Genomic DNA, 17435 nt, shown 5'->3' on the forward strand with positions numbered 1-17435 from the left:
CGCGCTCGCCCCCCGAGGGGGAGACAGCACCAGCCAAGCGAGCCCCCAGCCTCCCGCGGTTGCTAGGAGAGCTGAGGTCACGGCCGCCAGCAGCGGTGATTGGCCGGGCTGCAAGCCACGCCCCTTCCCCGTGGGAGTCGCAGCGGGAGGAGCGGCGCCTGCCTCCTTACCCCTTCACTCAGTGCGGAGCCGCCGCTGGGGCGTGAGTGACCTGAGCAGGGGCCACGTCCGCGTCTTGCCGCCGGCTGCCGGGCAGGGGCCATGGGCCGCCCGTGCCCTGCGCCGCGGCTCCGCGCGCTATTGCTGTTCCTCGCGCTGCTGCTGCCGCTCGCCTGCGCCTGGGACAGCGGCGACCTGGAGCTTTTCGACCTGGTGGAAGAGGTTCCGCAAAACTTCTACGGCTTCCTGGGGCTGCCGCAGGTGAGCGAGTAGCCAGGCAGCCGGCTGCCCTCTGCGCCCGTGGGGCTGCACCCCCGGGTCCTCACCCCCCCAGCTGTGCTGTCCCTGCCCCCCCAGCTGTGCTGTCCCTGCCCCCCCGGCCCTGATCTGCCCCCTTTCCCCCGCTGTGCAGTCCCTGCCCCACCTCGGGTCCTCATCCCCCCCCAGCTTTGCTGTCCCTTCCCTCCCCGGGCCTGATCTGCCCCCCCCAGCTGTGCGGTCCCTGCCCCCACCCCGGGCCTGATCTGCCCCACCCCCAGCTCTGCTATCCCTACTCCCCCCAGGGCCTGATGTGCCCCCCCCAGCTGTGCTGTCCCTGCCCCCCTAGGGCCTGATGTGCCCCCCCCCAGCTGTGCTGTCCCTGCCCCCCTAGGGCCTGATGTGCCCCCCCAGCTGTGCTGTCCCTGCCCCCCTAGGGCCTGATGTGCCCCCCCCAGCTGTGCTGTCCCTGCCCCCCTAGGGCCTGATGTGCCCCCCCCCAGCTGTGCTGTCCCTGCCCCCCTAGGGCCTGATGTGCCCCCCCCAGCTGTGCTGTCCCTGCCCCCCTAGGGCCTGATGTGCCCCCCCCCAGCTGTGCTGTCCCTGCCCCCCTAGGGCCTGATGTGCCCCCCCCAGCTGTGCTGTCCCTGCCCCCCTAGGGCCTGATGTGCCCCCCCAGCTGTGCTGTCCCTGCCCCCTAGGGCCTGATGTGCCCCCCCCCAGCTGTGCTGTCCCTGCCCCCCTAGGGCCTGATGTGCCCCCCCCAGCTGTGCTGTCCCTGCCCCCCTAGGGCCTGATGTGCCCCCCCCAGCTGTGCTGTCCCTGCCCCCCTAGGGCCTGATGTGCCCCCCCCAGCTGTGCTGTCCCTGCCCCCCCTAGGGCCTGATGTGCCCCCCCCAGCTGTGCTGTCCCTGCCCCCCTAGGGCCTGATGTGCCCCCCCCAGCTGTGCTGTCCCTGCCCCCCTAGGGCCTGATGTGCCCCCCCCAGCTGTGCTGTCCCCTGCCCCCCCTAAGGGCCTGATGCGCCCCCCCCAGCTGTGCTGTCCCTGCCCCCCCTAGGGGCCTGATGCGCCTCCCCCCAGCTGTGCTGTCCCTGCCCCCCTAGGGCCTGATGCGCCCCCCCCAGCTGTGCTGTCCCTGCCCCCCTAGGGCCTGATGCGCCCCCCCCAGCTGTGCTGTCCCTGCCCCCCTAGGGCCTGATGCGCCCCCCCCCAGCTGTGCTGTCCCTGCCCCCCTAGGGCCTGATGCGCCCCCCCCAGCTGTGCTGTCCCTGCCCCCCTAGGGCCTGATGCGCCCCCCCCCAGCTTGCTGTCCCTGCCCCCCTAGGGCCTGATGCGCCCCCCCCAGCTGTGCTGTCCCTGCCCCCCTAGGGCCTGATGCGCCCCCCCCAGCTGTGCTGTCCCTGCCCCCCTAGGGCCTGATGCGCCCCCCCCAGCTGTGCTGTCCCTGCCCCCCTAGGGCCTGATGCGCCCCCCCCAGCTGTGCTGTCCCTGCCCCCCCTAGGGCCTGATGCGCCCCCCCCCAGCTGTGCTGTCCCTGCCCCCCTAGGGCCTGATGCGCCCCCCCCAGCTGTGCTGTCCCTGCCCCCCTAGGGCCTGATGCGCCCCCCCCAGCTGTGCTGTCCCTGCCCCCCTAGGGCCTGATGCGCCCCCCCCAGCTGTGCTGTCCCTGCCCCCCTAGGGCCTGATGCGCCCCCCCCAGCTGTGCTGTCCTGCCCCCCTAGGGCCTGATGCGCCCCCCCAGCTGTGCTGTCCCTGCCCCCCCTAGGGCCTGATGCGCCCCCCCCCCAGCTGTGCTGTCCCTGCCCCCCTAGGGCCTGATGCGCCCCCCCCCCAGCTGTGCTGTCCCTGCCCCCCTAGGGCCTGATGCGCCCCCCCCCAGCTGTGCTGTCCCTGCCCCCCTAGGGCCTGATTGCGCGCCCCCCCCCCAGCTTGCTGCTTATTATGTCCCTGCCCCCCCTAGGGCCTGATGCGCGCCCCCCCCCCAGCTGTGCTGTCCCTGCCCCCCCTAGGGCCTGATGCGCGCCCCCCCAGCTGTGCTGTCCCTGCCCCCCTAGGCCTGATGCGCGCCCCCCCCCAGCTGTGCTGTCCCTGCCCCCCCTAGGGCCTTGATGCGCGCCCCCCCCAGCTGTGCTGTCCCTGCCCCCCTAGGGCCTGATGCGCGCCCCCCCCCAGCTGTGCTGTCCCTGCCCCCCTAGGGCCTGATGCGCGCCCCCCCCCAGCTGTGCTGTCCCTGCCCCCCTAGGGCCTGATTGCGCGCCCCCCCCCAGCTGTGCTGTCCCTGCCCCCCCTAGGGCCTGATGCGCGCCCCCCCCCAGCTGTGCTGTCCCTGCCCCCCTAGGGCCTGATGCGCGCCCCCCCCAGCTGTGCTGTCCCTTGCCCCCCTAGGGCCTGGATGCGCGCCCCCCCCCAGCTGTGCTGTCCCTGCCCCCCTAGGGCCTGATGCGCGCCCCCCCTAGCTGTGCTGTCCCTGCCCCCCTAGGGCCTGATCTGCGCCCCCCCCCAGCTGTGCTGTCCCTGCCCCCCCTAGGGCCTGATCTGCTCCCCCCCCAGCTGTGCTGTCCCTGCCCCCCTAGGGCCTGATCTGCGCCCCCCGCCCCCCAGCTGTGCTGTCCCTGCCCCCCCTAGGGCCTGATCTGCGCCCCCCCCCCAGCTGTGCTGTCCCTGCCCCCCTAGGGCCTGATCTGCGCCCCCCCCCCAGCTGTGCTGTCCCTGCCCCCCTAGGGCCTGATCTGCGCCCCCCCCAGCTGTGCTGTCCCTGCCCCCCTAGGGCCTGATCTGCGCCCCCCCCAGCTGTGCTGTCCCTGCCCCCCTAGGGCCTGATCTGCGCCCCCCCCCCCCAGCTGTGCTGTCCCTGCCCCCCTAGGGCCTGATCTGCGCCCCCCCCCAGCTATGCTGTCCCTGCCCCCCTAGGGCCTGATCTGCGCCCCCCCCCCAGCTGTGCTGTCCCTGCCCCCCTAGGGCCTGATCTGCGCCCCCCCCAGCTGTGCTGTCCCTGCCCCCCCTAGGGCCTCCCCCTCCAGATGTGCTGTCCCTACCCCCCCCCGCTCTGCTATCTCTGTTCCCCTGGGGCCTGATCTCCCCAGCTGTGCTGTCCCTGAGGGTCCTCATCCCCCAGCTGTGCTATTTCTTCCTGCTCTCTTCTCCCTAGCTGTGCTGTCCCTACTCCCCCCATGGATCCATATCTCCCCAGCTGTGTTGTCCCTGCCCCCCATGCCTGACCTCCTGCCCCCCAACTGTGCTGTCCTTGCCTTAGTCTCTCTCTCCACTCCTCCACTGTGCATTTCCTGCCCCAGGCACAGCCTAGCCATGCTCCCTCACAAGTTCCTTCACATTCTCTTCCCCATCCTGGCCGTGGCTGGCCTTCCTCCAGCTCCTTCACTCTCTCCACCCAACTCCCAACATACACAGGGCACTGCACCTGCCACCGACCCCCCCACCCCCATCAGAACCTTAATTTTCTCCTTCCACATTCTGGGCATAGCTACTGCCCCTCCTAGCTCCTTCACCTCCTCCCTGTACACGTGCCCCCTGGCCTGGTTCCTGCACCTCCAGCTTCTTCAACCCCTCTCCAGACATGTAGCCCCCAAGTCATGGCTCTTGCTTCCCATCCTCCTCACACACCTTGAGCATATTTGCTGTCTCCATTGGCTCTTTCCTCTTATTCCCCGGATACATCTGGGACATAACTCTTGTCCCCCAGCCCCTTCACTCCATCTCTCCCTCAAACACAACCATGGACATGGATCCTCACCCCCCAAGCATCTCCTGCACACCTCTCTCCCCACACATATGTATGTCCTGGGCATGCTTTCAGGTTCTCACCGACCAGCTTCTTCACGCCTCAGCCTCCCATGTACTGGGCACGACTGCAGCCCCCCAGCTCTTTAAGCCTTCTGCCACAAATGCCCGGGGTCCCCTCTTTCAGCTCATCTACACCCACACTGGCTCTCCTGGTTCCCTCTTCCCATTTACATTCAAAGCATGACTCCTTCACCCTTCCCACCTCTACATTGTGGGCGGCATGGCTTCTGCTCTCCTCCACTTTTATTCTGTGCCACCCTCTTGCACATCAGAGCCATGCTCCTGGTCTCCTTGTTTCCTTCACTCCATCTCCTCCCTCCCCTCTCCGTGCAATGTTAGTCACTCCAGGCGCCTTCATCCCATCCCCCTGTGCGCACACCCAGAATGTGATTGCTGGTTCCCCTCCTTTTTCTCCATACATCCTGCAAATGGCTTCTGCCCTCCACCCCTTAACCATATATTTACTCCTGCATATCTCTGCATCAAGTCTGGCCACCCAGCTTCTTCACCCTTTGCTTCCCCTCCCCCCACATGGTAGGTCTGCTGGTCTTTCTGTTCCCTAAGATCTTTTGCATCATATACTAGACCTCCCTCCAGCTATGGCTCCTGGACCCCTTGGCTCTTCATCTCATGCACCTCCATCCTCCTCTTTATGGACCCTGGGCGTTGTTCCTGGTCTCTTCCCTCAGCTCCTTCATCCCTATTTCCCAGCCATGGTTTCTGATATCTGCCCAGCACTTTCGCTTCATGTTAACATTGCACTACAGCTTTGGCATGGCTCTTGCTCTCCAACTCCAACCCTTTCACCCTGTGCTTCCCAGTAACTCTAGGTGTAGCTCCTGGTCTCTCTCCCCCCCCCCCCCCAACTCAACACCTTCACCTCAAATTCACTCCCTCACCATCTACATCCCTGGGCAGTTGCCAAGTCTTTTAAATCTCATGTCTTCTCCTGCCCACTTCTCCCCCAGCCCCCATGTCCTGGTTGCCTCTTCTCTCCTGTTCCCAAACCTTATGCCCCTTGCTCCCTGGGTGCCACTTTCTGCCCACTAGCTTCAGACCATGTCCCTCCCCCTACCCAATCCAGAAGCTCCATCTGTTTTGTGCTGCATCACCCGGTGCTATTTCCCACTGGACACCTTGTCCTTTGTTCCCTACTTCCCCTTCCTTCACCTGTCAGTTTTGATGACTAGTCACTGCTGCTGGTACAGATACTCTGATTTCACACAGGCTCTTAGCAGGAGGAATGGTCTTCTGGTTAAGGCACTGGCTTAACTATCCAGAGATCTGCCATGTGATCTTGGGTAAATCATTATTTCACACAGGATCTTCTAGTGTGTCTCTTACATGTGTGGGGACAATAATTCTAATGTAAGGTGTATTTGAGACAGCCTGTATGAGGTGGAGAAGAACTACATGCCATGTGTAGAGATGCTCTTTTGGGAAGGAGGGGTAATGGTGGTATGGGGAAGGTAGCAGCTGCAATTGTAACTGGTAGCTTGCTGGACCCTGAGGCTGTCACTCCTTTTGTCTCGCTCTCTGGGCTAATTAAACACAAAATCCCAGGATCTAGTACTTGGAAATGAAAGTTTTATTCAACACCATACTACATAGCAGATCTACTGTTCAATTTTCACAGTCACTGTTAGGAAGGAAGATGCTGTCTTCGAGGAATGAATTTTAAGCCAGATCTTAAAGTTGATCCCTATGGGGCTGGGAAACTTTGTTTTCATTTCAATTAGACATTTAAAGTCTCTCAATTTTGCATAATATCCTCCCATTCTTACTGTGTCAGCTGAAGACTCAGATCTGCAAGGAGTCACTGAGATGCAACTCATTTACTTTAACCAGTAAAAATTAAACTAGTTCTCATTACTCTTTCAAGTATTACAGAATGTGAATTAGATGGATTGCTGAACTGCTTCAGTACAACAATTCTCTTGTTTCTGCTTCTGGAGAATGTGAGGCATGAGTTTGAATATTGCAGTGTAGGCTGGTGGCATCTAGAAGTAAGTAAAACATACATGTAATGTATTCTTCTCAGCCAATTCATACCACAGGTAAAGATGACAATAGTGCATCTCAAAACTAGGCAAGCAAACCTTTCACTGAGGAGCCGGTGCTGAAACACTGTTAACTACTGTAGCTGATACGTTGTACCCAGCCTGCACACAACCTTCTGTCCCTGACTCTTGTTAAGTCACAGGGCTATGAGTCAGACAGGCATGAGGGATCCCCTGCTCCCCAAAGCAACTGACTCCAACTGATGCCTTGAGGGACGTGATAAGATTCTTAGCTAACGCCATGGTCTCCAGCTCAGTCACCAGATACCACCTATGGCTCCATGCCTAGAAGATGGATAGCTACTTGAAGTAGGTGCTGTGCTCTGCCATATTTACAAGAACCCTGTTTTTTGGAGAGAAGCTAGCCAAGGTAGTGATGGACAATGCCGCAAAATCTAACCTTTCCCTCCTGACACCACAGCATGCTTTTGAGAGAGTATAGACTGGCCTTCATCCTCACAGAAATACTAACCAAGAGACAGCAGATGCTTGGGAGGAATGCCTTGAGGGAATCCTGTAATTCCCAAATCCTCTTTTTGACAAAAACAGCATAGTTCTCCACCCAGAACTGAAGCTGCGGGCAGGATTTTCTATTTTCTGGTTGCATCTAATAAACTAGTTATTGAAAAAGAAGTGCTAATATGATTGAGTCTTTCCTCCAGAGTCGTCAGAATACTTCTTTCTTCTAGAAAAGCATCAACTTTGAAAGCATACTCCTCTCTCTGGATCAGTTTCTGCAGATAGTGCCAAATCCTAGAAATCCAGGAATTCCAGTTGTCTTGGATTTTCTTCAAGAAAGGTTTCGACAAAGGTTTCTAATCCAGCAGCATTGCCAATCAGGTGTCTGCCCTTAATAGTGAGATGTTCGCAGGCTCCGCAGATTCACTGGCAGAGAACCCCCAGGTAGCCAGATTCATTAGGGCAGTCTGGTTAGCAGAGTCAGCAATCAGACCTCTTTCCCAAATGGGACCTGACAAACCATCTCTTTGAATCATTGATGTCAGCCTCAGCGTTTGTCCATCAAGACTTGCTTCCTGATAGACATCGTATCCTCCAGGCAAGTGTTGGTGCTGGTGGTCCTTTCTATGCAGCAGACATACTGCGAGTTCCATGAGGACAAGGTGGTGCTCAGGACTCTGAAATCACTTTATTCAAAGGTAAATTTTTTTCCCCATACATCCTGAGAGGTGGTTCTCCCTTCATTTTGTACAAGGCCACAGCACTGAGGAAAGATGTGAGACAGACAACCGTGTATGTTGACCATAATGTACAGGGGGTGCCAAACTTTCCTATATATGTCACCTTCTGCACTGAAGAATCATGGGGAGCATCTCCAAGACCACCTTCAGGCACCATAGCCTAGGGAGACTTCTGGCATGAGGACAGCCCAGAATGCTTTGATGGGTGAACTCTGGGACCTGGAGTTGGTGCAGACAACTGAATGCAGGGACTGTGTGCTAGCAATGCCTGTGTGTATTTAGATCCCATTTCTCTTCTCTTCTCCCCTCCCTTTTGCTGAGCTCAGCTAAGCAGTTTCCCTATCAAAGTCTCTAGCATAATCTTTCAAAGCCAAAGTCTTTGCTAGGCATTGGCTCCTTGCTACAGTTGAGGTTCCACACCTGAGGTCAGTGCTTAGCTCCACTGAAGAGACAGATGCAAAAGGTATCAGCAGCTTGCCTGCTGTGTCCCTAACAAAGCCTCTGACTCATAGTGCTGCAATGAAGTCTCTGGATTTTCTGTTGTAAGTGGAGAGGAAAGTAGTAATTCAAGTTACCAGTATATATTCAGTGACCCCATAGGTTCGCTTCTGGTCCATTGCATGACTGTCAGCAGGGCTACAGTATTGGACTTCAGGCGCTCTTTGTCCTGCATTGGCAGGGTATGATCTCAGAGGAGAAACTTTGTCACTGTTTTCTGAAGCAGACGCTCCAGGTGACTGCATTGCCTAAATACCATATATACTCTATCATAAGCTGGTTCGTTTATAAATCGACCGCCCCAAGATGGATAAGTAAAAATGGAAATTTTTTTATAATCCATTCATAAGCTGATTCTATAATTGAGGAGTCAGCATCAGGATAAGCCGCTGGTGGGCTGAGATGGTTTGTTTACCTCGAGTGTCAGCAGGCACGGAGGTAAACCTTAGTAAGCAAAGTGTCCCGATGTGCCAGCTGTTTACCCTGACAGACCAGGACAGCAACTAGTGAGGAAATTTTTTGGCAGGGGGAGGGGGAGAAGCTGGGAGTCAGGGGAGTAACCCCTGTGACCACCCTCCACATGACCCCACCCCTAGCCTGGGACCCCCACACTATCCCCATCCTATTCCTTCCCACCTTATCTGGGGAGGGCCAGGGGAGGATGTCTCTGGCCTGGCTGGAGCTGGTCCGTCAGGCTGAGCAGCATGGTCACAGCCTGCTCCGGTGGGCCAGACTATCTCTTCCCTTCTGGCCCCGCCTCTTCCTTTCTGTCTCTGCTGGCTGTGCTACCTCTCCTTCCTCCCTCTGTTGGGGTGAGGGGCTGTGTCCCACCTCTCCCTCTCTACACCCGTTCATAAGCTGACCCCCTTCTCTGGTGCTTCCCTTTTTTAACTAAAAAAAAAATCGGCTTATGAACGAGTGTATCGGGTAATTACAGCTGATTGTGGTGGAGATTGCAGTGAAAAGAGCTGTTTTTTAACTTGGATGCGCAGGAGCACTCTTATGATGGCAAATATGTCTCCGCTGCAGAGGAGTAGCAAGATGACTGAGCAGGGTTACTTTCCTCAATTCTAGTAGTAGCTGTCTAGGACAGCTACTGTAGATTTAAAACTGGTTCAGGAATCTGCAAGGGCCATAGTTAGATACCTGAACTAGAAACTTCAACCCCCCCTTCCGCAAACTAATAAATGGGCTGCGTCCTCACACTTGATTTTGGAGCAGCTGGTGCAGGGGTCTGTCTTGAAATCAGTCAAGAAAAAGCATTAAGGGACGATATATCTTCAGGAGAGCTTGGAGGTGAAGGAGGACATGGTCAGAAGGAAACCAGCCTATATCTTTCCCCTCATGGTGGTTTCCCAAGGAAAGGAAGGAAAAGGTCCCTTTTTTTGTAAGTCAGAATTCATATTGACTGCTGGCTTAATGAGAGCTCAAACCCCTTGCATGAGTTGTTTGCCTCCACAGTACCAAAAACTGATGATGGTAAACTGGTTAGACACTCGAATCCTTGGGATCCATTACCAGTAATCTAGTAGGGCCTCCATGTTAGAGTCAGACTTTGGGGCCTTTTACTTATGGTCACATTGGTCCTTTGCACTAATTAGCAAGGCTACAAAATCAGTGTTTTCTGAAGTATTTCTGGATGATGCTGTCAGTCTCTTCAAAGTTGGGAGCTGGATTGGATTTCCTGAAACCTCTTGGCAAAGAAGCCCCTGATGTTGGGTCACTGGGTGGAAGAGGGAGGTTCCCCCCCCCATATTTCCTGATATTTAAAACAGAGGGTGACTCTGGACTGTAATGAATCTCTGGGGAAACGGAATTGATATTTAGTGAACAAAAAGTCAAGATTGTCACCCAGGGACCCTTAATGATCCTCCTAGAGGAAGGGTATTGATTATGTACTCTGCACCTATGGTACCTTTCAAACATCAGAAGTATCTCAGAGGAGATCAGTGTTGCCAATTTTGGGTCTTGTTTTGGGGGCTGTCCTCTTGTTTTCAAGAAGTGCTCAGTGGTCGTTGTGGTCCACCTGCATAAATGCATGTTGCTCTGTTGGACAATTGGCTGATTAAAGATGTTGTTCTGGAGGGGTGTCAAAAGATCCAGCCACTTCACCTTTGAGCTGTTAGGGTTTGATAAACTATTCATTCCCAGCTTGTCCTTTGCAGACAATTGCAGTACATAGGGAAGGAAGTCTTTGAATTGACTCCTGAGACATGATCTGCGATATCACCCATCTGATAGAAAGGATAAGAATGAACCAGCAAATGACTGTTCTGATTAGTCTATGGATGTTGAGTCCCATGGCCCCAACTATAGTCATAGTACCCTGGCACATCTCTACTTGAGATAACTGCAGTGCAGATGCATTGCATCCAGGTAACTAGTGACCTTCTGACTCATTTATTTCACGACAGTACATGGAAAAATTACAGTTAGGAATGGATTGATCCAGAAATGTTCAAGCTGGGGAGGGAAGCTTATACAGAATTATGTCCTTTCCAGAAAGCTTGGACACTCCAGGAACAGGTTGGACAAATGTTTCCAAAGTAAGGGTGATCCTGTATGCACTAAGGACCTTCAGAGACTCTGGTATATTCCAAATGCTAATTCCAGTACAGATAGACAATTGGACTAACATTTTACATAAATAAGCAGGGCAGCATTGAGTTGCACTTCATGTTTTGGAAAGCCCGACAACCATAGGGGTGGGATCTCCTCCATAAGACATTCCTAGCTGCAGCTGTGTTCCTCTTCCCATCCAGGTATGTGGCACAGCCTGTATTTATCCATGATACATTCTTATGTGAAGTCTCTGCATCAGAGAGTTGGCAGATTAGAGTCTTTTATATTGGATGCCATCAGGAGGAAAACTCTTCAACTCACTTGAATTTAGAAGCTATCAGTCTTCTGCTTACTGTACCCAGAAACATCCACATTAGCAAATGGTGCCTCTTCCAGCCAGTGAGAAAGATGGCCCTTGTATGTCTCTCCCTACCAGAGGGACTGATGGAGTCATGGTACAACTCAGATGGGTTCAGTGATCCTAACAGCCGTGTGCTGGACCAAACAGATACAGTTCTCAGTTGCAGGTGGTCATAGTAAGTCTTATGAAGTCACTGGGAATTATTCAGAACCCTGGGCACCTTGAACATACCTCTTAAGCATATTCAGATATTAGTCCACTTTGTAGTTTCTTATTCTCAGTGTTAGCATTGCCCGTATTGCAGCCTTGTCTGATTCAAAGGTCATCCTTTGAGCTTCTTGCGCTCTAGCAGTGAGAATCTTAGCAGTTGATGTAATGTATAGTTCGGACAGGATTCTCTTACCATCTCCCTTTGGAATGGGGGGGATCAACTTTTAAGATGTCAGTGCTCTCAACTTGTTTACTCTTTCTTTGGCTCACATTTATTAGTCATTTTGAATTGTCTGTAATAACGAAGCTTTACCTCACGTGCAACTGAGAAAACTGGCTGGGATATTTGGAGGGGAGAAAGGGATGGCATGCAGTGATTAGAGGGGGGTCTGCCTCTTGCACTACCCTTTACTGTTGCCCTCAGGCATCAACATTCATTAATAGAACTCCCTCAGATCTTAGTCTTGCACTATGAAGGAAAGGCCTAGGACTCAGAAACCTGTTGTAATGAAATCTTCAGCAAAGCAGAACTATAGTGATGTATTCTTCTCTAATACTTCAAGTGAAATGATTTAGTTAAAATTGTAACATGAAAATATATCTTTCTTGACATATTATTCTGTTAAGTGGAAGGTAAACATCATATTTGAATTGATTTGCTCCTTAAACCACTTGCTCTTGCTGGGAGCACACCTTGCCTCTAAAGCAGGGTAGTCAATAGGTGGACCATCGGCCAATTCCGGACCACAAGATGCTTTTGAATGGACCCTGAAGTATTTGTCTTATACAAGACACAAAACGAGATCAAACTAGCTATACATAAAAGGAAACAAGAATACATTCTACAGATACATTAGAAGCAAGAGGAAGAGCAAGGACAGAGTAGGCCCATTACTCAATGAGGAGGGAAAGACAATAACAGAAAACGTGGAAATGGCAGAGGTGCTTAATGACTTCTTTGTTTCAGTTTTCACCAAGAAGATTGGTGATTAGATGTCTAACGTAGTGGATGCCAGTGAAAATGAGATAGGATCAAAGTCTAAAATAGGGAAAAAACAAGTCAAAAATTACTTGGACAAGTTAGATGTCTTCAAATTACCAGGGCCTGATGAAATATATCCTAGAATACTCAAGGAGCTGACTGAGGAGATATCTAAACCATTAGCAATTATCTTTGAGAAGTTGTGGCGGACGGAAGACGTTCCAGAAGACTGGAAAAGGGCAAATATAGTGCCCATCTATAAAAAGGGAAATAAGGACAACCTGGGGATTTAAAGGCTAGTCAGCTTAACTTCTGTAGTAGGAAAGATAATGGAGCAAATAATGAGGGAAGGGATAGCTCAGTAGTTTGAGCATTGGCGGCTAAATCCAGGGTTGTGAGTTCAATTCTTGAGGGGCCATTTGGGCATTTGGCTGGGGATTGGTCCTGCTTTGAGCAGGGGGTTGGACTGGATGACCTCCTGAGGTCGCTTCCAACCCTAGTAATCTGATTCTATGAATTAAGCAATCAGTTTTCAAACACCTAGAAGATAATAAGGTGATAAATAACAGCATGTATTTGTCAAGAACAAATTGTGTCAAACCAAACTGATAGCTTTCTTTGACAGGGTAACATGCCTTGTGGATAGGGGGGAAGCGGTAGATGTGGTATATCTTGACTTTAGTAAGGCTTTTGATACTGTCTCGTGTGACCTTCTCATAAACAAACTTGGGAAAAGCAACCAACATGGAGCTACTATAAGGTGGATGCATAACTGGTTGGAAAATCATTCCCAGAGAGTAGTTATCAGTGTTTCACAGTCATGTTGGATTGGCATAACAAGTGGGGTCCCCGCAGGAATCGCTTCTGGGTCCATTTCTGTTCAATATCTTCATCATTGATTTTGATAATGGCATAGAAAGTACACTTATAAAGTTTGTGGATGATACCAAGCTGAGAGAGGTTGTAAGTGCTTTGGAGGATAGGATTAAAATTCAAAATGATCTGGAGAAATGGTCTGAAGTAAATAGGATAAAATTCAATAAGGACAAATGCGAAGTACTCCACTTAAGAATGAACAGTCAGTTGCACACATACAAAATGGGAAATTAATGCCTAAGAAGGAGTACTGCAGAATGTGATCTGGGGGTCATAGTGGATCACAAGCTAAATGAGAATCAACAGTGTAACACTGTTGCAAAAAAAGCAAACATTGTTCTGGGATGTATTAACAGGAGTATTGTAAGCAAGACAGGAGAAGTAATTCTTCCACTCTGCTCCCCGCTGACTAGGCCTCAACTGGAGTATTGTCCAGTTCTGGGTGCCACATTTCAGGAAAGATGTGGACAAATTGGAGAAAGTCCACAGAAGAACAACAAAAATGATTAAAGGTCTAAACACATGACTAATAAGGGAAGATTGAAAAAATTGGGGTTGTTTAGTCTGGAGAAGAGAAGACTGAGAGGGGACATAACTGTTTTCAAGTACATAAAAGGTTGTTACAAGGCGGAGGGAGAAAAATTGTTGTTCTTAACCTCTGAGGATAGGACAAGAAGCCGTGGGCTTAAATTGCAGCAAGGGCAGTTTAGGCTGAACACTAGGAAAAACTTCCTAACTGTCAGAGTGGGTAAGCACTGGAATAAATTGCCTAGGGAGGTTGCGGAATCTCCATCATTGGGGAATTTTAAGAGCAGGTTGGATAAACACCTGTCAGGGAGGGTCTGGTTAATACTTAATCCTGCCTTGAGTGCAGGGGACTGGACTAGATGACCTCTCGCAGTCCCTTCCAGTTCTATGATTATCATTTTATTTTCTCCTGAGTCTGGAGCCTGATAATACCTTGACCAAGAAATGTGGACCATGACAGAAAATAGACTACCCCTGCTCTCAGAGCATGCCTACAAAGTGGGGTAATGCGCTTTATGGGGGTGTGATTTAAAAAGCACACTAACATATTGCTCTTTAATTGGTCCATATAGACCTTAGGGCACGCCAACAAGGGTTCCTAATGTGCTTTAGCATAGCACTGTTTCAAAAAGCACTAAATTCACACAGGCCAATTCGTATGCAACATGTTAGTACTCATTAGAAATCACACCCCCTTAGAGCACATTACCCCACTGCATAGACAAGCCCTAAGTTAAACAAACCTTAACTAACTTTATACAATCTATCACTATTATTATAGGTAACTTGGCATAAAGAGGTTGCAGTTGGCTATAGGCCAAGTTACAATGCAGACAGTGTAACTTGGTTTACTGCGAGAGTAGGTTTTAAATATGTCATTGTATTCAGCAAATGTAACCTAGTTTTCAGTTATTACAAGTGTATATAATCTCATAATTGTCTTGAACGCTTACCTTGATTCTTAGGCATAGCGATGCTCTTAAGTCAAAGGATGTATTGGGTTTGTAATATAAAAGGGTACTCTGAAGACCTATGATAGCTCAATGAAAGTATCTTTGAGTATAAATTTGATGCATGAGGGTTAAATTATATGCTATATTTACCTTCCTTAAAATTGTTTCCTAAAACGCTTTGCAGAATTTAACACAAGACAGGAGTCAGTGAAAGATATAAATTACAAAATAGAGTTTGAAAAAAACCTGTCCGATACTTAACTAGTCAGAGGCTGATAAATAAGATGAAGACCCTGAGGAATCTGGTAGAAATACCAGCAGCCTCCGTTCTTAGTAGCTGGAGGTGACAGGAGGCTGGGGTTCTCACCGTGGACCAGGCTCATAAGAGAGCTTGCTGCCCCCTCAATGATCAGTCTGATTCGTGCCTAATAAACTTTGTCATGATACTTCAGGTTTATTGCTTAGCTAATGTGATAGTTGTAATACACCTGTATCCCGATATAACGCTGTCCTCGGGAGCCAAAATATCTTACTGCGTTATAGGTGAAACTGCGTTATATCGAACTTGCTTTGAGCCACTGAAGTTCACAGCCCCCCCCCCCCCCCCGAGTGCTGCTTTACCACGTTATATCCGAATTCGTGTTATATTGGGTCGTGTTATATCGGGGTAGAGGTTTACTTTAAATTTCCCTAGATTTTTCTATCAGATTTTCTTGAAGATATAAAATCAGCGGCCTACAGTAGTTGGACATGTACATTTTAAATCACTTTTAGTTCTGCAGGAAAGGCAGATTTTGCACTTCTTTGTTTAGTACTGAACAAACTGGCCTTTGCATATAAACAAGATAGAGACTTTGATCATAGTAAGACAGTAGCGCTAAACTAAGATAGTTCTACTTGATTATGCCACTTACTCTTTTGGACTATTACACATGGAAGGAGGATATGGGCAGAGCCTCCTCATCCCTTGAGCTTATTTCTGCATAGTTTCATTTATTTATTTACTAACTATACTTTTAGTTTAGTATTGTTAGGTCAACAAGAAAGTTTTCTGGATTGGGGGAAATGATCAATAGCACTGGAGACTGGTGGTCAAAATAGAGACTAGCTTTGGCAAATGTCACAGTGTCTGACGATAGCCCTTATGTCACAGGGTTGCTCGCTACCTGCACAGCTTCTTTATGCTCCTTCAAAAGGCCCCATTCTGTGACGTCAAGTTTCAGAGGGGTAGCTGTGTTAGTCTGGATCTGTAAAAGCAGCAAAGAATCCTGTGGCACCTTATAGACTAACAGACATATTGGAGCATGAGCTTTCGTGGGTGAATACCCACTTCGTCAAACGCATGCATCCGACGAAGTGGGTGTGCACCCACGAAAGCTCATGCTCCAATATGTCTGTTAGTCTATAAGGTGCCACAGGGCTCTTTGCTGATTCTGTGACATGGCTTTTTTTTTTTTTTATAAGGGGTAGTGCTAGAAAGTGACTTGTAGTACTAGTAACATATACCAATGACATAGTTCTAATGGATAATGGCCTACGAAATTCATGGTCCATTTTGGTCTTTACAGTCATAGGATTTTAAAAATTGTAAATGTCATGATTTCAGCTATTTCAATCTGAAATTTCATGGTGTTGTAATTGTAGGGGTCCTGACTCAAAAAGGAGTGGGGGAGAGACTCACAAGGTTATTGTAGTTGGAGAGTTGTGGTACTGTTACCCATACTTCTGCAATGGCGGTGCCTTCAGAGATGAGCAGCTGGAGAGCAGTGTCTGCAGGCGAGAGCCCAGCTCTTAAGGCAGAGCCACCTCCAGCAGCAGCGCAGAAGTAAGTATGGCATGGTATGGTATTGCCACCCTTACTTCTGTGCTGCTGCTGGTGGGGTGCTGCCTTCAAAGCTGGCACCTGGCCAACAGCTGCCACTCTCCAGCTGCTCAGATGTGAAATCAGTGCGGAAGTAAGTGTAGCAATATGGCAACCTCCCTAAAATAACCTTATGACCCCTCTGCAACTTCCTTTTGGGTCAAGACCTCCAGTCTGAGAAATGCTGGTCTCCCTGTGAAATCTATATAGTATAGGGTAAAAGCACACACAAGACAAGGGGAGACCAGATTTCACAGTCTGTGATACGCTTTTCATGGCCATGAATTTGGTAAGGCCCTAATGAAACATAAAAGTACCCATTTTAAAGAGGACACATGTACAGACCATTATTAAAACTTGAATGGCTAACACTGGACTGGAATGTATTTTGACTAGTTATAGCAACCCTTCATTATTTACTTCTCTAGTTTTCATATATAACTGACATTTTAACAGCTTATTTGGAGCACTAACAACTTTGACAAACTAAACTGCTATGGTGAGGGACAGTCAGTTTGTGTACTACATATATACATTTCAAATTTGAATTTTTATCTGAAAGTATAATTTTTAATCTAGATTAAAGTGTTTTTAGAATTCATATAAAATGGTGGTTTGTCTCAAATGGCTCAAGCTAATATAAAACATAATATGGAAATCTTAATTTCTTATCTCTTACTAGAGTTCAAAACCAGCAGGAGTCTTCCAGTGCTTGAGGACACTGGGTGACATTTTAAGAAAAAAAAGTAGACATAAGTACTGTGACAAAGTTCCTCCTCTACCTTGGTGGGTCCTGCGCTTATTGGCAGATTTGCTCACCTCAGTGATCTTCCCCACAGTCTGAATCAACTGTTCCTGTGTCTGATCAGGAGTTAAGAGGTTTGGGGGGAACCTGGGCCCACCCTCTACTCCGGGTTCCAGCCCAGGGCCCTGTGGATTGCAGCTGTCTATAGTGCCTCTTGTAACAGCTACATGACAGCTACAATTCCCTGGGCTACTTCCCCATGGCCTCCTCCAAACACCTTCTTTATCCTCACCACAGGACCTTTCCTCCTGGTGTCTGATAATACTTGTACTCCGTAGTCCTCCAGCAGCACAGCCTCTCACTCTCAGCTCCTTGTGCCT

The 17435-nt window shown here is 50.5% G+C and overlaps 1 protein-coding gene across 1 annotated transcript in view; it reads left to right on the plus strand.

The window, feature by feature from the left end:
• The first annotated feature begins 204 nt into the window (after positions 1–204).
• The window catches only part of DNAJC1 (DnaJ heat shock protein family (Hsp40) member C1), a 201298-nt gene continuing 184067 nt past the window's right edge, over positions 205–17435 (plus strand). The window contains exon 1 of the mRNA XM_050942302.1: positions 205–420. Coding sequence (XP_050798259.1) covers positions 262–420 — 159 coding nt within the window. The 5' untranslated portion in view covers positions 205–261. The remainder of the gene's footprint in view (positions 421–17435) is intronic.

This window comes from Gopherus flavomarginatus, chromosome 2 (assembly GCF_025201925.1).
Source record: "Gopherus flavomarginatus isolate rGopFla2 chromosome 2, rGopFla2.mat.asm, whole genome shotgun sequence".
NCBI classification, from domain to species: domain Eukaryota; kingdom Metazoa; phylum Chordata; order Testudines; family Testudinidae; genus Gopherus; species Gopherus flavomarginatus.